We start from the raw sequence: 24,764 nt of genomic DNA on the forward strand, positions 1-24,764 counted from the left end.
AGTCTGATCAAGGGGGAGTCTTTACACATCATAAACCATTAACATTAACATGAGCACGTGTATCGTAGTAAAACACTAAAAATGGCTGGCAGGAGGCTTCACACGGTAATCATCATGTCCGTCTTTATCGAAATGCAACTCAGAGGGGAAGCCTCAAACAAGGCCTCATGAGTCCCTTAAACCCCCATTGAGGGGAAATCCAGCCTGAATGGCTAGAAGGTCCTTCTCACAGCCAGAAAAACAAACAAAAAAAGTACAAAATATGACATCATCATGGCCACACTATCTCCCACGACAATTCTGTAATTCAACAAATAAGTATGGTCGTGTGTTTTTTACATGTTGCACAAAAGTTCCTTTGCTTTGCAGATTTTCCTTGCATGGTTATAGTTTCTCTACACACACACACACACACACACACACACAAAAAAAAAAAATCAGTAAACATATGCACAAGCATGCCTCCCAACACTGACACGCAGAGGAAATGAAAATGAAAAGCACGCACTGTACAGAGCACAGACACACAAAGATAATTCGGTATAGCCCTTGGTGTGAAGTGTCCATTGTCCCCCACCTCGAACCCGTCTGCCCCACCTTCCCTTCATATGAGGTGAGCAGCTGAACTTGCAGGTAACATGTGGCATCGTAGAAGCACGGGAGGGTTCGTGCAGAAACCCTCGACACCCTACAAACTCACGATGAAAAGTTTAAAACAGTGATTGAGGGATGTTTGGTCAGTCAGGGTCAATTTTAAAATGTTTGACCCATACAGAGTCTGCATGAGGTTGGTTCTTCTTTATGAGCGGTCGAATTCCAAAACTTTATTTTTTAGTAATTATTACGCAAAGGGTCACAGCACAATGTTTCATAGATGATATACACCCACTAGAGTTTACTATACAAAGGCTTTAAAGTTAGCTAAAATCATACTGCAAAGTCGATCATACTAGTGTGACTGGGCCTTTATAGCAGCAGTTTATGGTCTTGTTTTTCCCCCAAAAAATGGTTTACATTGTAATCTTTATCTAGAGTAAATTGAGCCATGAAGGCAGTTAACTGTACTTGGCTGGATTATTTTTGAAGAAAATGTTTTACTGTCATTATAGTCCAATCACAGCTAGAGAAAGAAATGGTCACATGTCAGCCTTTAGGTTACAAAGAGGCTGGCTAAAGGATTAATATGTTTTAAACCAAGTATACACAAAGTTTTACAGGGATCAGTAATGTTAATACTATCATCATCATCATCATCATCAGGTTAATTTCATACAAAAAGCAACTTGTTTGGTTTTAAATACTTTTTATAAACACAAAGACAAGCAAACCCGTCTGTCTCTGCCTCAGTGCTCTCTACCACTCACCGTGGTTTCAAAGACAGATGAATCTCCGTCAGAGCTCTCGAGGACTCAGAGGACAGTGCAATAAAACTCAAGGACAATTCAACAGATTTGACTCAGCTGGTATCCTTCAATAAAAGTCACAGCGAATACCCAGCAGCCTTAAAACTGCACTCGCATGATATTTTTTGCTCTTTAAAAGTGGACATTTCTGTCTTCCCTTTTCAAAGAATGGCTGAATATTCTCTTCTTCAATACACAAAGTGACAGGGAGAAAATTCATTGGCTATACTTGCTATGAGATTAATGTTGTCTTCCACCACTTTTTGTTTAATGAAGGGGGGGGGGGGCTGTTTACTGCTTGCTCTCAGGGAAGAGTGCAGCCCTGTGAAGCAGCCAGCATGAGATCAAACCTTTTCCTTCTTCTTCACAGTTATCTTTTCCTCCTCATGTCTCCCACTAAATGCCTCGCCACCTCCCGTTCCACTGTCCACTGACTCTCCAGCTTCTTTACAACATCAGCCTTCACCTCTCTACTCTTCATCTTCCTCACTCTTTGCCTCCCTCGTCCTCTCACACTGTCACCTCGTTCTTACTCCCAGTCCGCAGTCCCTGCACTCCTCCTCCTCCCGGTATGAAGTGCAGCTGCTCGATGGTGTTCTGCCTCTTGCTGGCAAAAGCCATCCGCCGGGCGTTGTGGTGGGCTCCGATCGTCCCTATTCCACCTCCGCTGCTGCTGTGGGGGTCCCAGCCGCTGTGCATGCCCATCCCGGGCATGGCTGCGGAGCTGCGGTCGTGGTCGTGGCCAGGCGTTGGGTGGGAGTTCATCTTGATCATGTGGTGGCGATCCAAGGACGGCGTGGCACAGATGTTCTGCTGCGACTGGGCCTTCTGGTGGTGGCTGAGCCGGCCCATGGTGGGCACCATCCCGCTTCCTGCTCCTCTGTCACCTCCTCCAACCATCAGACCCATCGCCACCAGCTGGTCCTCCAGACGGTCAGGTGAGATCAGAAGCCTCTCATGGGACCTGGAACCAGAGACTTGTTTATCCTCTCAGCTATTAAATTGCGTTCCTAAAATTCCTTGTTAAACTTCATATCTGGCTTTTAAGGTAGGGGGAGAATTCATCTGATATCATGTGCCAGTAATGTGGCTGAAGCTTCAGAAAAAGCAGAGAGATCATTTTCTCAACTGCTGTTTCCAAGGTCAAACATGAACTGTCAAGCTCAACGTCAAACTTATTTGACTGTTTTAGAAAGTCAAGGAGGTAAAAAGTTTTAAATTGGACTGATTTAATTTAATAGAGTACATTCAACTTGGCAGACATTTTAATTAAACTATTCTGCTCTTGATATTTATTAATCATTACACCCTCTAGTTCCCTCTAGTCTTATTTCTTGTCTTTCATCTTCTTTTCTATTGTTCTTTTCTCTTCAGTATCTTCTCCTCTATTCCCCTCACCTCTGCTGTCCTCCATCCTCTCTCATCTCTTGTCTTACCTGCGGAGTGTCTGCGAGTTAGAGCTCCTGCTGGTGCTCATCATGGCTTTGTAGTACTGGTGTTGCTGGTTCTTGGACAGGCGGGACAGCGTGTTGCCCTCCCCGAGCGCAAGCAGCTGGTCCTGGGACCGGACGCGGCGTGGCGGCCTGTCGAAGCTGGAGCTGGTATACTGAGTCTGGGCGGGCAGCGGGTAAGGGTTCGGGGTGGAGGAGGGGATGTGGATGCGAGGCCGGGAGCCATGGAGGGGCAGCGTGCCCCTGGAGCCCAGCGTGTACTCACCTCCCCAGGGCAGGTGGTGCTGCGAGGAGTGGAAGGAGGGAGGTGCGTTGTTGGGGCGGCGTTTGGAGTAGTAGCTGGAGTACTCGTCAAGTTCTTTCTCTGGTTCAGCAAAAGAGAGAAAGAGTATGTAAATAGGGCTGCACTAAAAGAGGATTTACTTAAATGTAATGCCTGAAAAAGGTCCATCACCAAACTGTTGTGTCTCTTATGAATTTAGGGCTTGCTGCTCATGAATAAATTTTCTTCCACATGTAATGCATTAGAGAACAAATGTGAGAGAACAAATTGTGATGTGCCCATCACAATTTCCCAGGATCCAAACTGGTGTCCTGAAAAGCTTGTTATTTCCGAGAAACAGTCATTATCATTTTTACTTGATCAAATTAACCTTCACGTTTTTACATTTTTCTGTCAACAGTTTTCCCCTGCAAAATCAGGAAGATAATAAATAATAAAAAAAATAAAATTTTTCTGAGCATTTGAGGACTTCTTGTCCATGTTGGTGAAATTGTTGAAAAAAATCAAATCAGATAAAATTTCAACGATACAACTAGGTGAACCCCATCTGTCGAAGAAGATTTAACAGTATGATGGAAAGCCAAATGGAGGCTAATGGAGCTATATGGACCTTGTGGATTCGATTGATTTCTCAAATGTCCAAAGTCAAGACTACGCTTTGAACCTAAAGTAAAAGATTAAAGTAGAGAAAAACAGACGTAGAAAGAAACGTATGAAAAAGAAAGATGACAGATATATGGAGGCAAGAGAAAAGGATGATGTCAAGGAGGCCACATGAAAAAGACAGCTAAAGAAAATGTGATGTGAGGAAGAGGCAGGAAAGGGAGATGAAATACTCTGACGGAGAAGAGAAGAATACAATAAGATGGGATGAAAAAAGGTAGAGATGTCAAAAGAAGATACACGATAGGTGAAATGGGGTGATTGAGTCAGAGGAGCACAGAAAGTAAAGAACAAAATGGCAAGAATTGATTTCAAGAAGGGGGGGGGGGGCAAAGGGATGAAAGAGAAATACACTGTATATTGCATGAGGCGTAAAAGAATAAAAGGTAAAAGACAAACGCAAGGTCATGTAAAGGTGCAATAGAGGGAAGAATGCTTAAAACAGAGTGATGGGGGAAGAATGACATGAAAACAAAGAGTGTCACAAAGTAAAGAGAGATGAAAAAGCGAGGAGAAACAGACATGGATGGAACAGTTTTTGAGGTTCATTAATAGTGAAATATAGTGTTTCTGTGCTTTCTGCTCTATAGCCTGAGACTGCTTTAATCTTCAAAGCATTTCCATGGAAGCAGCGCACCAAGAGCCAATTTAGACATGACCTTTAACCAGCCACCTCTCTACCTCTTCCTCCCCTCTCGCCATTTCCTTTCTCTCTCTCTGTCAGGTCTCTTCTTCTCCTTCTGTTTGTTCCTTTGCTCTTCCTCTTCCTCTCTCTTTCTTATTTTTCCTTTCTGTCACATGCTCTCGAGGTTTTCTCTCTCTCTTTTGACCTATCTATATTTCATCTATTGGTCCCATGTCCTTTCCCTCCTCTTAGTCTTTCTCCTCTCTCCCTCTCACTGTTTTCTCCCCTCCTGTTAGGCCAAATTATCTCGATTTCTCCCTGGCTGCCGACCTCAGACAAAGAAGCCTTTATCAGTGTCCTTTCTGCAGCGCCGTGTGGGGAACTACATCAAAAGCACCAGGATTCATACAATGGCTGCTGAGAGCTTGTAGTCCCTCTCCCTGTGTCACAGTGACAACATTTTAGTTTCCCTTTGAAGGGGCGTTTCAACAAAGCTGACATTCAGGGTGTTTTTTCTGAAAAAGCAGGCTTTTAATAATCAGACAAGTAAAAATATTGCTTTGTTTTCAGTGTCATTGACACAGTGATTCCGCCTGTATCTGGTTAATGGACGCTTTTACATTTTTCTGCTGAAGATGTCAGTGCCTGGGAGTTCTACTCTGAGAAATTAAATCTTCTGGCGCAAAAGGAAGTCATGTCTAAACCCACATTTACAGTACACCCTCCGAACTTCTTCCATCATATGCACTATGACATGTCGTAAGTGATCCTGTCAATTCAGCCGTGGTGTTAGGCATAAAATGTGTAATCAAGGGGACTAAAGACCTCAGTCATTGTTATAGAGGGGACCAATCGTGACCTCTAATCCACCTCAGAGTATTTCTGACGACATAGTGTCTAACTAGTAGTCCGACCTGCTTTATATTATATGCTCAAAACAAAGTAAAGCAGGTCTTCTGAACACATCTGAAGTCAAAATCTGTCCTCAATGGCAACAGGTCGAAGACGGGGTGAAGTCACGCAAACTCTCTGGATGCCTGCAGAAAGTGCACTTGAACTGGGATTTGAGCAGCCATACTTCAGTAAAGATAGCCTGTTCTCATTCCCAGGGCGTCGCCTGGTACCAATGCACAAATGGCAGTGTTTAGCATCATCGTTCAACGCCCTGTGTGGGTCAGAAATTGGCCTTCCACCCAGGAGATCAGTCTTCATTTCCCGTGTGAAACAGAAAGTCAACACTAAATCTTCTTACAGAAGTTACATAAGTAACGTTACTTAACTTACGTAATTTAAGTCACGTAATTTGAGCGCAAAGTCCTACACATGCAAAAACGACGCTAAAGAGTACTGAGGCCATTGAAAAGCAATGGCAAGGGTTTTGACCAAGCGTCCATATGTGACGAGTTGGGAATGAGAACAGGTTGGTAAAGACGTCATAGCCACAATGATTTTAAAGTGCAGCCCTAAAACACTATGACAAGTCAAGCATGTGTGCAATCATGCTTCTTTTTTTTAAATATCACTATGCTGTACCTATTTAAAAACATTTTAAAAAACATTAGTTGTCTAATAGACGTGCAGAAAAATATGCTTTCTGTAAATTAATTTGTTCAATCATTCGAGGCAGTGTAATTATATGAAGGAGAGCTGGAGAGAGAGGGACAACGAAAGAGAAAAATGTGTTGACAGGAGAAGAGTAAACAGAAAATTAAAAAAACAAAAGGCTGAATGAAGGGAAAAGCTTCTATCTGGGATTTCTCTACTGTTTTTGCTAAACAACCTAAACCAGGATAGTCTGTTTTGATGACCTGAACCATAAAATGCTACACGACGGCTGCGATAATGCATCAGATATACTGTTTCATAAATGGGAAGTGGGATGACCTCTGGAGGTCTGACGTGTAATGAGTTAAGCCTCGTCTATTGAAGTGTTTTCTCCTTTTTTACTGAATCGAAAGCGCCTCATCTGGACTTTCACCTCATTATTGCTTTCACGTATAGCCACACAGCGACACACACACACAGACACACAATCTCCCATGTAGTAACTATCCATCACTCAGCCTGCAGAGGCAACTCCCCTCCCCCTGCAGTCTTAAGCAATAGCAGTGTGAGGGAGGAAAAGACAGACAGAGAGACAGACAGAGAGAGAGAGAGAGTGGTTGTCAGCCACTGCCTCTCAAGTGTCTTTTCTTCCCCGTCGAAGGCAGCCAGGCCCCTGCAGACCAGCAGCCAACGCCCCTCCCCCTATCTCCACATCTCTCTTTCCCTCCAATCCTTTCTTCCTTTCTTTCACTGCCTCTCCCTCCATTCTTTTCCTTCTGCATCTCTATCTGCTTGAATATCTCTTTTTTTATTTGCCTAATCAGCTCTTTCACTCTCTCGCCCTGATCGTTTTCTTCTGGTCAAACAACCTCTTTCTCTACATTTATACTCTCCCATGTTTCTTTCAATTTCCCCAATGCCCTTCTTTTCACATTGATGCTTTTCTTTACCGTTGTAACTCCTTTGTAATCCACAATCTGTCACTCCTGGTCTTTTGCTTTATTTCCTTTATTTCCAACCTTTACCTTCTTCTTGTCATCCATCTCACAAATCCATTTCTTCCTATTTCTCCTTCCCTTTCACTCTCTTAATTCTCTCAGTCTGCTCCATTGCCTTCATTCACTCCCCCCCCTTTTCTGTTTCAGTTTATTTACTTTACTGTTATGGCTATTTAGCAGAAACAGTTTACACATTCACACTACACTGAGACTTTGCAGCTGAGTCACAAATCTCCTGGCGGCCATGCCTGCCTGCTGCCATTATGGAGGCTCACTTGAGAATCGGCTGTGTGAAAGTCGAACTAACCGGGCCACAAAAAGAGAAATACCTGGAAAGAAAGTCATGTGGTGGGAGTAGGCCAGTTTACTTGAAAATAACTGGCTCATTGTTTATTTGGCAGAGACATGCTCAGACACTTGGGTAACCAAAATCTGGTCAAGTGGGTGTAGTCTGTATTATTAGTCAGTACAGGCAAAATGTTGGTCCAACCGCTTGGCACGATGTTGCCCTACCTAACACAATTAAGATGGCCAACCTTTTGGGCAATGTAATACAGGGCCAATGTTGGCTTGCTACACAGCTAATGTTTATGCTAACATGCAACAACAAACCACTTCTAGCCATATTTTCTAGACTTGAGGTGTGAACAACATCACAGCAGTGGTTAGTTGTCCAGACACTGTGGAATAACCAAAAAATGGACTGACATCAAATATTTTTGACGTAAAGATAAATACACAACCTTTAAATACAGCTGTATAAAAATATACATCTTTTAAATCTAAACAAAAAATAAGAATAAACCCTGATGATGTCATATTGATGCTGTTAAGAGAGCTATGAAGTTACATTATGGGAAGCGTAGGATCCAGTCTTTCTGGAGTTTGACCCACAAGGGATTTGAAGTCAGGCTATCTTTCTGGTCTATCTTTACTTCTGGTGCTTGAAATCTGTCTCCTGTGAGTTCCAAAACATTATGCAAGTGAACACTAAGTCGCTGGGGTGTGCTGGAGTTTACTCCACAGAACATCTGTCTTTTAATTATCAAATACTCACAGTTAGTAGTTGACCGATATGGATTTTTTAATGGCCAATACCGATATTTAGAGAGTAGGCCAGCTGATGGTTAGTATATAACGCCAATATAAAAATTAAATTTATGCAGAGTACAATCTCATTTAAATCTTATTTCAGCCAGTAACGTGTTGTTTTAGATGGAACTTTTATTCAATATCAGTATAACTATATTATATATATAGAAAAATGTTAACATTTAGAAAAGACGACGGTTACTGAGGAAATTAAGGGCTCGAATCCAACTTTGCACTGACATCGTTCCACAGCAGCCACACTGACATGGCTGCCTGCAGATGTGTCCTCAGACCTTTTTGTATATTGGCCTCGTGAGTGGAGGTGTTGGCTGATGCCATTATCTCAAAATGCAAGATATCGGTCCGATTAATCAACCGACCGATTAATTGGTCTATCACTCCTCACACAATTACAAAATTAAAAATTATCAGTTGAAACTTTGAAGTTGTGAAAAAGTATAATCAACTTCTCTGCTGTTGATTCACATTAGTATTTTCCACAGCATAACTAAACACATTACTTTCATCACCTGCTCATTGCTCCAAAGCTCCACCAGAAACAGTATGATTTTCTTTTTTGACATACTGAGGATCGTTTAGCAGCTGTGTAGTTTATTACGCCGCAGGAGTAGTAAGAGAAGTTTCTACTTTTATGTGACTCTGGGTCTCCACAGCAATCCATTGTTAACTGTTGTGAATCCAAGCTGTCTACCAGCTACCGTCATCCACAGAGGTAGCAAACTACGCATGTCTCATAAACCACCTTTCAAAGTTCATGGCATTGAGCGTTTGATACTCAATTTTTTGGTGGATTAAACACGTGTCAGAGACAAAATAATCTAAATTGTGCACACAATTCAAACATTTGCGACAGTTGACTTTATAAACGTAATCAGCGACAGTATTCAGCCACACAAGCACAAGAACTCACTTCCAATATGGCTGCTAGCTCGTGTGTTGCATCACCTGAATCATTTAGTCCCATTTGCTCTCCCCCTCACTCCCCCCCCCCCATCTTTCTCTCAGTTTTTCTTCTTTGCTTCCCTTGTTCTCCCTTTTCTGTCTCCTATATTTCCACTCTCTTTCTACTCCTCCCACATCACTGAGTCTCCCCCCCCTGTCAGCTCACCCAGCCTCTTCAGGGAGCTGTAGCGGTTGATCTCAGGTTTCATGGCCAACTCGTAGGACGGCGGCAGCTGGGCCAGATTGTGGAAGGAGTGGGAGAAGGAAGGATGGCTGCTGTTGTGTCTCATACCCCCACCGATAATGCTGCCGCCACCAACGGCGCCGCCACTGGGACCTTTCCCGCTACCTGTAAGCAGGGTGGGTCCAGAGGAGAGCTGGGAGGTGTTGTTCATACGGGATCCACGCTCTGGAGAGACAGAAATGGCCACAGGCAAAGGAAAATGAGGAGAAGATGGGGAAAAAAGGGTGAAGGGGGATACGACAAGTAAGTGAGAAAGAGAGAAAGGAGATAAAAAATGACAGGGGGAAATAAACAGGAACACAGAAAATAAAGGGAGAAAGAGGAGATAGGGAAGAAAAAGACAGATGGCGCAAGAGAGAGGGAGAAAACAGTAGAGGTGAGGATGGGAGGGAAAAAGGAAAGATAATGAAAAATAGAGAAACAGAGAGAATGAAGAGGCAGAAAATTTAGAAATGAAATAATAGAGAAAAAGAGGTAGGGGGGAAAGGGGAACATAGAAAACGAATAAAAAGAAAGAAACAGAAATGGCCAAAATGTAGAAAAGGAAAGAAGAAGACAAAAAAGACAGAACAAGAGAAGAAGATGGAAGCTGGTTAATGATCAGTAAACACAGGAAGTGTCTTCGAACTCCATGGCGACCATCTATAAATACAACTCTGTACTGTGTATCTGGGGCTCTAATACAAACATATCAGCCACATGTAAATACAGAGAAATACACTGATAGCATCAGGGGGAATCTACATACACACATTTATGCAAAGTGCAAAAGCAGCACATTGATCATAACAAAAAAATGATTTGTCTTATGTAAGATTAGCAGTATGGGGGAGTGGTGTCTGTTTTGCAACATGTATACTCATATCAGTTACGTCATACAGTATACAAGTACATTCATATTGTCCAAACAGAAAACAGACAGCACTTTTAACGAGCCGACATGTAGGTGCTCTCAGCGATGACCTAACATGTGTAGGTTCTGTACATTTAAACAGGGACAACGAGCTCACATCCAAAAGGAACATCTGAAATTGACAAACGCATGCTGCCCATTACTGGAATCACTGAGGAGTAATTTGAAATGTTGGATTTATGAAAAGAGGACAGAAGAAACTTTATTAACTGCTGTGTGTCTATAAAATAAATATTACAAATCTGAGAATGCTAAAATATAAAGCAGCAATAAAAGATTATGTAATTCTGGAAAATTGGCCATTTGCTGTTGTTTCCGGCCGTTGAGACGGACACAATCGATGTTGAGTCCATTCAGGGTGGTAATGGTTATGGGCTGCGATCTTGTTAAGATTATTGCTGGACATATCTGGTCATTGACCATTGACAGTAATGGGCGATAATGGCCAATAATGTCTCTGTTAAGCGTCACCCAGGGAACACACACCACATCGACTTCTGTAGCGTGCATGTTACACATACACACTGTGGGAAGGAAAGCAATGCTAACTCTGAGATCATATGGTTTATAAAGCATGAACTGAGCATGAGGAAGGCTGCAGCAGATAAAAGTAGAAAGCATCAAATATTGAGCTAAATGTGCTTTTTTTTGTGCCGTCATACAGAATTAGTCATTTCCAAGAGTGCAAAGCTGGTACAACCTCCGATGGCTGACAGAGAGGTTTGATATTGGTGTCATGGAGAAAATGAACTTTCAGTCAAGATACTGTACACATATTGAGCAGAGAGCTGAAGCTTTCTGTTCTTGTATCCTCCCAGGAGGCCTTGAATCTTATCTTACACAGGAAGTGTGAGGACAAAACTGAATCACTTTATATCATATACTGTATGTTGTTTCATTGCTGTACTTTCACTGTTTAATTACTGTTTTACTGTATTTTTAACCTGTAAAGCACCTTGGTCAACCTTGGTTGTTTTGAGTGTGCTATATAAATAAAATTGATATTGATATTGATATTGATATTGAAAAGCACCTAGGAACAAATAATCTATTAAAAAGGTTTCAGACTTTATAACCAAATCTTTCAAGAACAAATTGACCTGACTTAACTAAAATAAATCATGGCACTGAATTTAATTTAAAATGTCCTCCTTGCTTCATATTTAAATCTTGAGCGTTAAATAACACATGTATTTATAACACAGTTATAGATAATGTATAATATACTGTATTTTTTATTATACACACTTTTCATACAAATATTTGCTGGTTAATATTAGAAACTGAACAATTGCCAATCTTTGCTTACAGCACACTTTAAGCACAATTTAAACAAAACATTTAGTTCGCTTGGTGTTACTGTTTAAGTGTGGGTGTAATGTCTTGGAATAACGGGCACTGAAACAACCTAAAAAGTTATGTGAAAATCATGCTTGTCCCTTCATATTCATCATATTTCCATGGCAACCATATCCAGTATTCTGTTGCAGCCATGTTAGATGCACCAAATTAGAGTTTTATTATTTTATAACTGAAACAAGGGGGAGATAAATCACTCGTGCTAGCATTGCTTTTTTTTGTTTTCTTGGTGCAAAGCCTGGGAAAACACACTCAGGTGAGTGCAGTGACCTCGCTTAAGCCAAGACCTCTGGTAATCAGCTGTAAGCACAGTTGCACTGCTACACAGAGAGAAGAAGAAGAAGCACATTTGGAAGCAGGCTTGTGGTGGTAGTGGGTGGTGGGGAGCAGACAGGCTTGCATTAGGCAGAGGGCAGGTCAGACAACTTTTAGCTCACACTCTTATGAAAGATGTGTCACTTTCAACACCACCATGTGCGTCATTATAAAACATACGTACAGTGTATGTTTTAAACCAAATATTTGTGTTGCCACAAAGTACTGTTGACAATGGCACAGCTGTTTTAAGAGTGTAGGACAACAGGCCGTCATACCAGCAACAAGACAAACAGACAGTGTGGTAGTGAGGCCGTGAATCCGGCCGCCTGTGCTGGGCTGTGCTGCTAACCACGAGGCTTACCGATGGTAGCAGAGTGTTTGGGGCTGGAAGCAGACCCCTGCTGGTTAAAATGGTGGTGCAAGTTCCCAGCTGCAAAGAGAGCAGAGCCGACAAACTGATGGACAACCACTCCAGAGACTCCAGAGACACAGAGCCTTGTGTCGAGTAAGCATTTGTGTCAATAGAGAGAGAGAGAGAGAGAGAGAGAGAGGACAGAGAGGGACAGAAAGATAGAAACAGGAGAGGGTAGGACAGTCCCTGCAGGAATTGGCTTTTTTTATTCACTTGTGTGGGCACACTTCTCCACAATAAATTCAATCAAAGTGCTTGTTAATATAATACAGCACGCCTTTTCATGTCTTCAGCAACTCCAGAGAGGGAGAAGATGAAAGACACTGAGATGTAGTTTGAGTTTTATTCTCCATTAGACATTCAACATATTCAGAGTACGAGGCTTTGTGGTTAATTGAACCTGTTTGTTGTTTGCATATGAAAAGAGAACACAAATTATCTTATGCAAAAACGGGATACTTGTTATCCAGTTTTGTATTATGAGCAAAAAGTCATGTTGGAGTCAATCCATATTAATAAAATGTGGACTCTTTTTAACCACGAGCCTGCAGTCAAAAACTGTACATGTGACAAAAGTAAATAAGAGTAGTTAAATATAAAAGATCAAACTTTTTGGGATATCTTTATTTCAACTTAAGTACCAGATTTTCTTTGAGTTGAATTTCTTGTTAAAACCCTAAAAGATCTGCAAAATCATGGAACAACTCAGCAAAATCCTGGAGCGACTGAAACAAGAGAGCTTGTTTGTGGTTAGAGGTGAGAGACAGTAGCAGAGCGACAGAACAGCAGACAGAGCAGTAAAGACAGAAATGTGTGTTATTTCTGCGTGTTTAGACCAGCAATTGTGTGAATAGTTACAGTAAGAAAACAAACACATTCACCCCTCTGAGGGAAATTGTTTGTCAAATGTCTGCACAACTTTTTTTTGCAACCAGAGAAATACGATTCTTCCATCTGTGGACGACAGCTACATTTGTGTCTTATCAGAAACAACACAAAGCTGTCAGGAGTGGGCAGCTTTACAGCGCATAAGAATGAAAACAAAATTAAATAAAGATTTGTTGTTTTGTCTTTGATTTGAAGTACCAGAACTTACATCATACATCATTTGATTTAGCAAAGTTCTTCCAACATTAATAAAAAAAGTTTTTTAAACTTATTTTAACACTAAACTAACGATGTCTCTTAGAGTTGGATTTGTTTGTTCTTTAACAAACACTACAACCACAAACAAGAAATAAGAGTGTTAGTTCTAAATCTGCAACATAAGAGATGATTAACTAACAAAGAAGCAACAGTTCATAGTTGCGGTCATCAGTATTAAAAAGCATTTTCTGGTTCACAAATACTGTGTATTTGATGTGAAGGTTAAGTGGATTTTTGTGGGCAACACACATCTAAAATGTGGTTAGATTTAGAGGTATTCCCTTCTAGACACAAAATAAAGAAAGGTGAATCCACACTATAAGCGATTAAAAGGTTTTTTTTTGACATGATTTCTGCAAATGGCTGAACTAATGCTGCTTCATTTTTCATTTTAAAGACAAAGACCTACTGAGATGATCCTTTATCGTTTAACTTCTCTAAATAGCAGCTGAATCTGGCAACTAATCAATTACAACAAATGTATTCCACATGAAGTGCGATGTGTTACTGATATTGAGATTAGAATAAAAGCAAGGACAATTACCATCCATGTCGTCGGGGACATGACAACCTGGTTTGATTCAAACTTAATTTCACCTGAATACGACAGCATCGTTTTATGCTTTCATCCCAAATAATGTGTGTGGGACTCACTGCGGTTGTCTTTGCTCTGCAGGATCGGGGTGTAGAGGTTTTTGGATGTCCGTCCGTCTGAGGTGGTGGTAGGTAACCCTGTGGAGTTGTTCCTCTCTCCCTGCTGCACCGGGCTCGACTGGTGACGCAAGATATCCACCAGTGATCTGACACAGCAGAGGGTGGACGGAGAGATGAGAGCAAGAGGGAAAGGAGTGGATAAAGAGAAAGACGAAAGGAATAATGAATAATATAACTACATTTGAATATGTATTTTCTTTAATTATAGATTTATTATTTCTATAGATCTATTATTTTGTAGTTGTATATTAATTATTCTGTTTAGGGTATTAAGGGGTAGAAGTAAATAAGTTTTACTTTACTTTTTAGGAAATGTAAAAAGACGTGTTTATGTAATGGAAGTTATGGAGTTTTGTTTTGTTGTTAATCTTATCATAAAGTTTTTTTTGTCTTTTTTACACGTTTTAAATAAAGATATCATTCAATCAATCAATCATATCATGCTTATCTGGAGTTACAAAGACTGGAATCTGATGTTGAATCGCCTACAGCCAGGATGTCCAACCTGCCAGCTACTTGGTAACAAACAATATTCGAGTCACGTGACTCTGACCAGTTCTTTGCAGGCAGTGTGGCCAAATAAATCGAATGCAACAAAGTACACTCTCCATTAAAGTTCAGACCAAGTAAAACATTGTGCCTCTTTAAGGTCAACCAAAGCCCTTTTCAGACATGCATTCAATTAACTAAATGTGCTGGTCATGTTACATGTCAGTCTCATGTTTGAATAAGCCTCTGACTCAGTTTAGTATAAAAGTCTTAACAGATTAAGTCATACTTTTCTGTAATACTTGACTTACCTACTATATTTGAATTACATACTGCTCGTGCTTGTATACCTGGCCGCACATATTACACGAGCATTACAACTCTATCTGCAAGCGCCCAGTCGCATATGAGGAGTCGTGACGGAAAGTAATAGAGACATGTGTTTGTAAGCCTGAAAGACATTACATAATGGACAGATCAAGCCAGCTACGTTACACTTTCCAGGACAGCTTGGTACTGTCTTGCTTGCTTGTCAAATCATCTCAGTGTTACTTCCTGTCTGATATCGACCGCTCTCCACTTTCACCTTTGTGCACTGATGTTGTCTCTCCTGTCTGAATCAGTTACAGTCAGGAATCCCAACAGAACGGTCCTTTGGTCTCACCTGGGCATGTTGATGTCCCTGTTGCGGGGTCGGCGTGCCACCTTGCTGAAGGCAATCCTGACGCCCACGGCCACCACCAGCGTGAAGGAGATAACCCCTCCAATCACATAGGCCGTACTGTTGGATGAAGAATGAATGAATGAATATTCATCAGGGTTTTTTTTTATTTTTTATATTTTTTTACCGCATCACTGTGTACTGTAATTCTTTGAATCGTATTTATACTGTAAAGAAACACTTATAATGCAGAATAAAAAAGATAAGAGGCAAACATTAGTGTGTGGTAGAAAAAGATTTTTGGAAGACAGACCATGTAATTAAGTCTAATTTGGCCCGTCACCACCTATTATTATTATTATTATTATTAAGATGTTGTGACTTTGAGATGTACAGCTGGAAATCAAAAATATATAAGAGCTCATGGTACAACAACAAATAATACTACTACAATTTTATATTGCTACTCGTATTACTCCTACTACTTCTACTCTTGCTATTCTTAAAATTGGATTTATTCAAAATTTTAAAAAGAGGCACTGTGGTGTGTTATGTTCCTAAAATTCTTTTGTAATCCACAAGGATACATCATTATATTAGGTAGTTTGCTAAAATGCACAGCAAAAACTGAGCTCTCAAAGACAAGGGAAAAAAGCAATAAAATGGGGGATATATTACTTAAAATAAGCTAAATTATCTGCCAAAAGAACAAGAACATTTCACTTGCTACTTAAGGATAAAAAAACTTGAAACAAGTGAAATTCTCTAACATAAAAGCCGCCTGGTAAGAAGAAATATCTTGTCAGACAAAAAGCAAGCATATTTTTCTTTCAATTAAGATAATTAATCTTACTTAGATTTTAGTTTTTGCAGTGAGTACAGTTTATTTCCTTCCTAACAAACAAAAAAGGTCAAGCAAGAATAGGAGGTGAGGAACGTTACTTGTTTGTTTCCAGTTACATAATAATAAAATATTGTACTTATCCCCAAATTTCTTTAATTACTGCTAACAGTTACAAACAAGTCCAGACTCTGACCTGCTGTTCTGCTGCTGCAACGTCTCAAAGTCCGGGTCGGGCTTGTTTCCCACGGGCACGGTGACGGGGACCTGTGGGTCCGCCCAGACGGGAGTGTTGTAGTTGTGGCAGGAGTTCTGGTCCAGCCGGTTCCTCTGGTGCTCGCAGCAGAACCGGTAGTGACAGGTACCGCAGCAGTAGATGTAGCTGTCCTTGGAGCAGTTGAACGTGCTGTCAAAGTGCCCCATGACGTCATAGTAACCCCTGTGGTACAAAGTTGGTAGGAAAGAAAAGTAATATCTCTGGACACTTTTAGGATTTTTCTTTTATCCCTGTTTTACCGAGGCACCGTCCATCATGAATAACAGGGTAAAAAATTTAGAACAGTTTCTTTCAGCCTCACTGATCCGATGTCTAACAACATGTTGGCAGATTTCCAGTGAGTTAATGTGCATTATACAGCTATTTCCAATCACAATACTATTTGACCTTGATGACTTCTACATTACAGCAGCACAGATATGCCTCCATAAGGCTCTAAAGGACTTTACAGGACCGTGAGGGGATTCATTTTAAGTGTGGCTGGCACTAGTGGGAATAGACTCCAATGTTCACCCAAGCTAATGCTACTATACTTAGGCAGCAGCCTTGGGTCTTGTGGTACTGGAGGAGCCATCTGAGCACCTAAAGTTGAAAAAGGTCAGCTCTGAACAGTCAAACGCTCTACATCACGATGGCTATTTCTACAATTGGAAGAGTGCAGGGTGCGAGCTTAGCCTTTACCAACCCAGCAATCAACGGCAAAAATGGCAGAAAGGTAAGGAAAGTCTCTTGTTACTGAGCAGTCAGAGATCCGTAACCTTACAGACATTAAAACAAACACCAAGCTCAGAGGAACACAAGTCAGGCATTTGCAGCTTAATGTAAGTCTTAAATCTGTTTGTCTGTTATTACTGTACTGTGTTTTGGATTGCCTCAACGTAGCCGCCGTTGGTAGTTGTGGTGTGTAGCTCGCCGCTCCACAACTGATTTAGAGCTGATTACATGTTGCCTAGCAACAGCAAGACATCTCTCTGTGCAAAATATAAGCCCAAATAAGATCGAGATCAGAGCTGCAGGAGGAGAAGAATCATCGCTTTTATGGCACCCAGTGTGATCAACACATTACACAGATGGAAATATATTTGTGCTATGAAAGGAGATGTAGCCACTGTAACTTCTGCTGCTGCGTTTGCTAAACAGTATTCAAATCTCTATTTTCCTATGTTGCTTTTATGTTTTATTTGAACGCCTTGTTGCCTTGTTGTTGAAATGTGATATACAAATAAACTTGCCTTGCCATTCTGATGAGAACCTAACGTTTGTAAAGCACACCTAATGCTCATCATTTCCAGATTTTAGTGATTTTTTCCACTCAAGTTTTTATTTCTGCTGCGAGGGGACACTGGTTTGTTGTTCAAACTAAAGTCCAAAACGAGAAATGTTTCTAACAATCAGATTTTCAAAGATATTTTGTTTTACTGATACATCATATTTTCATCTACCTTTTAATACTCACACAACACAAAAATGAATCTTACAAAATCACACCAGGAAATAGTTTTGTTGTGGCTGTACCTGCACACGTCCACATCCACCAGCTGTCTTGGAGGTGGAGCCACCTGGGCCGCACCGAGCGGAGGCTTCAGGGCGTCGGCCGTCATGTTCTTTGGCAACATGGTCTGAGGGAGGGGCTTTGGAGGGAGCTCGGCCATAACCGGTGGATCATCTCCATCTTCCACCTCAGCTGCTTTCGGCGCCACTTTGGGTCCGGCGGGCAGCGGTGGCAATGGTGGCTTGTAGCCGGTCAGCAGGAACAAGGTGGTGCTCCTTTTAGCAGCCGCAGCAGCGTTTTTGCTGCTGGTCAGAGTCCTGACATCGCTATCAACAGCGCGTCGCTCCGTGGTTATGGTTAGCGTGGAAACAGTGAGGCAGCAGTAAAGCAGGAGAACAAGGGACAAGCAAAACATCCCTCTTGAAATTGCAGGTTTCATTGTTTTAACACAAATTTCTTGAGCAGTCGTAAAAACAATTCACATAAACACTCCTCCTTATCAGCGTCCACTTCCAAGATGGCAGCTTCTTGGAGTTTTGTATGAAAAGTTTTAACTCCAGTGGGATGAATCCTTTTTTGTTCTGCACACACTGCACAGGTGCAAAGGGTTTCTCTCGGAGTTCAGCAGATTCTCTTTGTTCAAGCAATGTTTGGCTTTTCAGTCTTTCACCTAAATGTAAACATTTCTCTCCGTATACAAATGGTGCGTTCCATTCGACATGGGAAGTCGGAATTTCCGAGTCCAAAGGTCAAAATTTCAAAGGGAACGACCCCTTAAGTCGGAAGTCAGGAGAACCGCACTACCCCGACTTCGTGATCCAAGATGGCTGTCGGGGTATGAACAGTTGTAGTTGCTAGTTGTAGTAGCTGTAGTTTATACTGTTTACTAGCTCTTCTGTGTACTTGTGACTCATAAGTCTTCGTACACAAAGTGCTGTCCAACTGCTGTCTGTGGTCGTGTTGCTACAGTGTTTAGTATGAGTAAATACCGTACAATGTGGCGTATCAATAGCTAACCCGGCTAGTTGTAAACAATGGCTGGCCGAGGGAGGTTTTCCGACTTGTTAACTGGAACTCGGGTGTGACGTCATTCCCAGCTCCGACTTCCGAGGTAAATGGAACGCAGCAAAATCCTTCCCTTAAGCAGCTTTTGTAAACATTGAGGTCTTTCAGAGTTTTTAGGCCCTATATGAACTGCCTGTGAAATGGCTGTAGTTCTGAAATAATCAATTCAAATGAAAACTGATTATAAATATAGAACAATGTTGCTTGTTTTATGGCAGCAAGTATTTAATTTTGGTCTGTCAGTCGACAAAGTGACATTTTACAGTCTGTTGGCCAAAATTTAAAATCTTCAAAATAGGCAGTAATCTTTTGACATTTCCTGTAAACAAAATGAGAGCAAGAAAACTGTAAACTCTTTTAATATAATGACCCCTCCAGAAAAAAAGAGTTTTATATCTCCTACTGAAGAGTTTTCTGGGAGTCGTTTATGGCACAACAGTTCACGTAAGAAACTGCAATGGAAAATGTAGTCTGTAAACATTTAGCGCTTTATGTAAACTTTAGTTTTCACGTTAGATGAGCTTTAACAGATGTTGGATCTATTCTTGTTCGAGTCTGGCACTTCTTTTGTCCTGTGTGGATAACTGATGTGTAAAATCATACATGGGAAAAATAATGTTTCTCAAATCAAATTTAAATCCTCGAGCCGTGTGTCTCTCGTGTCTGTAAACAACAGTGCTGGCAGCTTTAGAGATCTCAGCTTTGTTCACTGAACAAGCTGAGAGGAAGTCGGTCTGAATTTGGCACAAGCTGTGACTTAAATTTGTATTTTTTTTTTATATCATGCTCATAATTTGCCAATACACAAGCTCTTCCCTTGAAACTATTAATAGGAAGAGAACCAGTAAAGGTCAATATGCTTGAAATTACAGTAGAACAGTGAATTTAGAAGTTGTGGACAGTGAGTTGGACTAATAAAGGTACTGCTGAATGAAAGCGTTAAGCAGCATCAAATGTTTAGAGGACAGAGATCAGGTCAATGAATGAGCATGAAAAGGCATTCACAAAAGAGTGATCAATAGCGAGAAACTGGAGACAAAATCACAGAAAGAAAAGATTCTAAAAAACGTGAGGATCTATGTGCGTTCGATACCCTTGTGTGAGTGTCTTTGCTCTGAATTTAGCTTGGCCCAACAGAAGAGAACGAAGGAGGGCTTGGGCCCGGTTCTAGCAGGGCAGCGAGGTTCTGCCCACAGAACAGACATGAAAATGTCCGGATTCATCCGTCAACACAGAGGAACACGGGGCGACAACCGGGAACTCGACACGGTCACGTTCACTGCCACGCTTGACACCGCAGGCGAGTTAGCACGGAGTGCGATCTAGAAAGACACAGGTAGAAAAGTCTGAACTTACAAAGCTGTTCTTTCATCCAAATGTATGCAATTTAGGGTTTAGCAGTTTCTTCACTGACTCCCTGAATGTGTATGTGCACTGATGTGTTTGAGGATCACTTTGTTGAAGAAATCTTAAACATTGTGAGGTGTTCGGTAAATGTGAAAGGTATTTTTATGGCTGGTGTTCAGTATGGCTTTAGGTTATGTCCTCTTGTTTATTTGTTTTTTACAAACTTGATCTCCTTCCACAAAAAATCTAAATACAGTGAAAGGTTTTAAAATTGCATGGTTGTAGTAGAATAAAAGGAAGAATGCAAAAGAGTTGAAGAGGTCACTGGGATTAGATAAAGGGGGCTTTCAGGTTGTTCAGCGTGGCGTAATCGAGCGCCACGTGTGGAAGAAACAGAAGACGACAAAGAGTGAGAGGCCTCTCTCATATAAGCAACTGGAAGAAGGAGCAAAGTGCCAACAGTGTTTCACAGCGCAGACTGAGACGGCGGTATATCTCCAAGCCTTTGATAACAGCAGCAGCAGCGGTGGTGCCTATATTTATCGGGTTAGACGTAGTTCGTGTTGCCTATCAGTCAAACGCCGTCCTGCCGAAGCTTTAAAGTATTCAGACGGCGTCAGATCCAGAGTTATCACTGCTTCGGCGCGCCTCTTCTGTGACACACAATTACAAGCGAACCATCGGCTGGAGGATCTGTTTATAAAGCACTTTGAACCAATAATGCACTGATCATCATCCTGGTAAGGAAAATCTCTCAGTTTCAGCATTAAGAGCAGCAGCTATGCAAACACTGACCGAAGACAATGGATATTAAGTTTTACGGTTGTTCTGTTCGGTTTTATAAAGTCTCTCTTCAATATGCTGTGATGTGTTGAGACTAAATATGATTTTAATTGGATGTAATGTCTATGTATGTTTCAGGAGTTGGGGAGAAATAAAGTTAATATTGTTACTAAATCTTGTTTTCAAAAGCTAAATGACTAAATAAACTCTTCTTATGATGATTTGGTGATGGTTAGTTTCATAGATTTTTTGCTTTTTCTCTTGACACAGTCAGTTTGGCACCTGGTTTTGGTCTTGCTTAGAACAAAACAGCAGACGAGAAAAGGGAAGAGGTCCGTAACCTCTATCCCAGCAACAATAACAATAAAGTAAAAATAGTGGAAAGGGAGTTGTTAAAGTTAGTGAAGAGCCTCGGCTTTGAAAGCAGCTGAGAAAATCCCCCAGAAAAGCTCCATGTGAACAGGGGCAGTCCTGTTGAGATCCTCTGCTTCTTCAAGTCTTTCTTTCTCTTTGTTTCACATCCACTCGTTCACCAGTCTCCACACTGCAAGAGAAGAACACAAGTGTTTGTTAAGCAGTCCCTCCAGGATTTCCTGATGTCGCGATCCCAACTGTTAACACATATTCAACCAATCCCTGTGAATTCAGTGCAATTGTGACCTATCACCATAACTTTTCTGCAAAGCTGACCTACCATCACCGTTTCCTGCAAAACGTTGTCACACGTCAGCAAACTCACTTTCCCATTTACGAGTCACAGCAGACGTGTGATACCAATGTCTCACATTTGCTTACAAAAATAATAGCAAAGGACAGTGAAAACAGTATCCAGATATTCTTTATGAAAGCAGGGGTCAACTCTTTTGCAAAACGTGCAATACTGTGTCTTAACACTTTGCCACTGCAAAACATACGTGAAGAATGGCAGAAACGCATGGAGGACGTCGGACGATCACTCTGACACAGGCTGCTGCATCCCAATCATTTGCAATTGCTGAAAGAATCTAGGTAAGCTGGCATAACTATGCATTGATAGAGGTAACGTTAATTTAGTTTATCACAGAGTGACGTAGGCGTGGCCTACTGCCTTGTTTGCACACTGAACTGTGTGTGTGTGCGTGTGATTTAAGAACACTGTTTAGGAAAACAAATATAGTGTTTAAACATTTTGAGAAAGCTCATTTAGAAAAGGTGCCACAAAATCATTGTGGCAAAATCAAAGGCATTTGCGAACAATCACAAAGAAGGAGGGGCTGGTTAAGGATGTGTTTAGCATGCTGTGGTTGGTAATGTTGATGTAAATGTTTGTAAACAAAGAATCAGCAAATTCTATTCTGTGTATGTATGTAAGGTCTATAAATGTTTTTTTTTAAAACTCACACACTTTAAAAGTTATTTTATACCCTGTTTAACTCAAAATATTGTTGTATATTGTTTATTTGTTTTCATCTTTTCCCAAACAGACAAGAGTTCAACATATTTGTAATAGTTTTGTATGTCCAAACGTATTATTGAAACATATTTTGAACTCTGCACTGATATCTGATATGTTGGTGCAAATTTATGGAAACATTAAAATGTTTGCTTGTGAATTATACATAACGAATAATTTTTTCTTAAATATTTTGGATGGATATGGTTCATGTCTTTTAAACTATTTGTAATTGTTCAGTATATTTTTGGTGTTTGTTGTTTTACCTGAGCTAAACTACCAGAGAACAAAACACAGATACTGATATGATGCTGTAAGCTGAAGATCACAGCCTTTAATGTGACTGATTAATTCCAATCAATGGCAACAAATTGTATTACCTATTTTTGTTCAAAACATGAAAGACTGCAAAGCCTCAACAGACAGCCATTACCTAATATCCAGAAATCCTGTAACGTGACGTCAGTGAACTGCACACTGCTCATTCATGTTCACTGCTGCAGCTACTCTGTGACATTAAACTCTAGAGAAAAGCAAACAGGTGAACGAGGACAACGTTTTAATGTTGCTTTGGGTTTTGCTCAAATATTAAGGTGGGTCACTTCCTGTGTCGAGGACACAGACACACGCACGTCACCACAATTAAATCTGAACACAAGGGAAATTTGTACAGGAATACTGTGTATTTAGGCTGGGAGATAATTTCATGCATTGAACAATTTTCAGTACAGCTTCTTCAATGCTTGATTAAACCTGACATTCTGCTTTACTGAAGGATGTATAGCACATACTAGTTCCCACAAGAAACACTTATATTTATATATATATATATATATATATAAACATCAGCTGACAGTGGAGATGAGAGCAGCAGTGATCTGACTTTGATAAAAAGAGAGCAGGCAACATGACAGCTGCCATATGGACTCATCTGAAAGAAGGACAGAGGAAAGGGAGGCCACAGATGTGTGTGTGTGTGTGTGTGTGTGTGTGTGTGTGTGTGTGTGTGTGTGTGTGTGTGTGTGTGTGTGTGTGTGTGTGTGTGTGTGTGACTTCTTTACAAAATGAGGCCTGCAGCACCAGGATTGGGAGGGGCCCTGCACAACACTGCTGTCAGGATAAAAATCTCACAACTCGAATGTTGAGATATCCTTACTCATATCTGTTTAGTAGCCTACTTACAGTATAGTTTATGTCATAAACTAGATGTCTATATATGTCTATATGTACAGAGTGACTTTCATGACCTTTCATCCCAGTGATAACAAATAAAGTCTACTGTACTGTTGTTCTAAATATACTGTATGTATATAGGTACTATATCACTGCTTTTAGAAATGCCTCTTTGCCAGGATACCGCAGTAATTTGAGATTTGAGAAGCAACAGAAGAACATTAGCTTGTAGAAACAATACAAATTTATCTTATATTTTTAATTTGTGCTCTGATGATGATAGTCAATCTTAAATATATATATATATATATGTTGAAAGTTGCAGTTTGATGTAAAACTGTTGAAGTATAAGACTGTGAAAATACATAATTACAAAGACCACAAAACCAAAAGTCGCCTATGTGACGTCGCAACTTTTTCTCTCAATGACTGAAGCTAACGTCAAAGAACGTACATGAGAGGCTGATGTGATAAAAGGACAGAGAGTCGTTGGATTAAACACACCAGGTGAGATATATTTCTGCGTGGAACATAGCTAAGTTATCTTGCTAGCAGCAACCAAGCATTGACCATTAGCTAGCATTACCGCGCTAACATGTTGGTGACGTATATTGTGCGAGATGAGAGATGTAGTTCGTTGAAAGATTTTCACACAAAACGACATGTAACTTTACTGTTTTACGACAAACTGCAACTTTCCTGACAGAGAAAAATGATCTTTTAAAGTGCCAAAGAAATTCAGGGCACAGTTCAAACAGAATCAAAAGATAAGTTGTCGCTCGCCATTGACTACTGTACATATTTTTTCCGAAAGAAGGTCCCACGGGCTGGAAGCGGAATCGAAAAAAACAAACAAAAATAAAACAACCTACACTTGGCATCAGGTTTAGGGTTTCACCCATCCAATCTGTCAGATTGCTTTCAGCCATAATAATGACCTTCCACAATAAATGCAGATTTCTGTTAAGCTCTGTCTATTTGCTGCGGTAAGCTGAGTCTGATGCATTAAACTGCTCTTCACGTCCCGCATGTGCTTCACAGAAATGCATTTTACATGGAACATACATGTCTGAGG

At 40.8% G+C, this 24,764-nt stretch overlaps 1 protein-coding gene across 2 annotated transcripts in view; it reads right to left on the reverse strand.

Annotated features, from left to right (window-relative positions):
* Positions 1-1,656: 1,656 nt before the first annotated feature.
* Positions 1,657-24,764, reverse strand: part of shisa7b (shisa family member 7) — a 37,817-nt gene continuing 14,709 nt past the window's right edge. Inside the window, exons 3-10 of one of the 2 annotated variants that reach the window (XM_038725808.1) lie at positions 17,913-21,628; positions 16,317-16,559; positions 15,283-15,399; positions 14,070-14,215; positions 12,219-12,287; positions 9,190-9,432; positions 2,840-3,218; positions 1,657-2,367 (exon numbers count right to left, since the gene is read on the reverse strand). In XM_038725808.1, the coding sequence (XP_038581736.1) occupies positions 1,914-2,367; positions 2,840-3,218; positions 9,190-9,432; positions 12,219-12,287; positions 14,070-14,215; positions 15,283-15,399; positions 16,317-16,559; positions 17,913-18,328 (2,067 nt within the window). In that variant the 5' untranslated portion in view covers positions 18,329-21,628 and the 3' untranslated portion in view covers positions 1,657-1,913. The remainder of the gene's footprint in view (positions 2,368-2,839; positions 3,219-9,189; positions 9,433-12,218; positions 12,288-14,069; positions 14,216-15,282; positions 15,400-16,316; positions 16,560-17,912; positions 21,629-24,764) is intronic. The other variant, XM_038725809.1, reaches the window with a different exon arrangement.

The sequence above is a fragment of the Micropterus salmoides genome, unplaced genomic scaffold (assembly GCF_014851395.1).
Source record: "Micropterus salmoides isolate LMB-PRFRI ecotype aquatic unplaced genomic scaffold, ASM1485139v1 Ms_hic_scaffold_17, whole genome shotgun sequence".
NCBI lineage: Eukaryota > Metazoa > Chordata > Actinopteri > Centrarchiformes > Centrarchidae > Micropterus > Micropterus salmoides.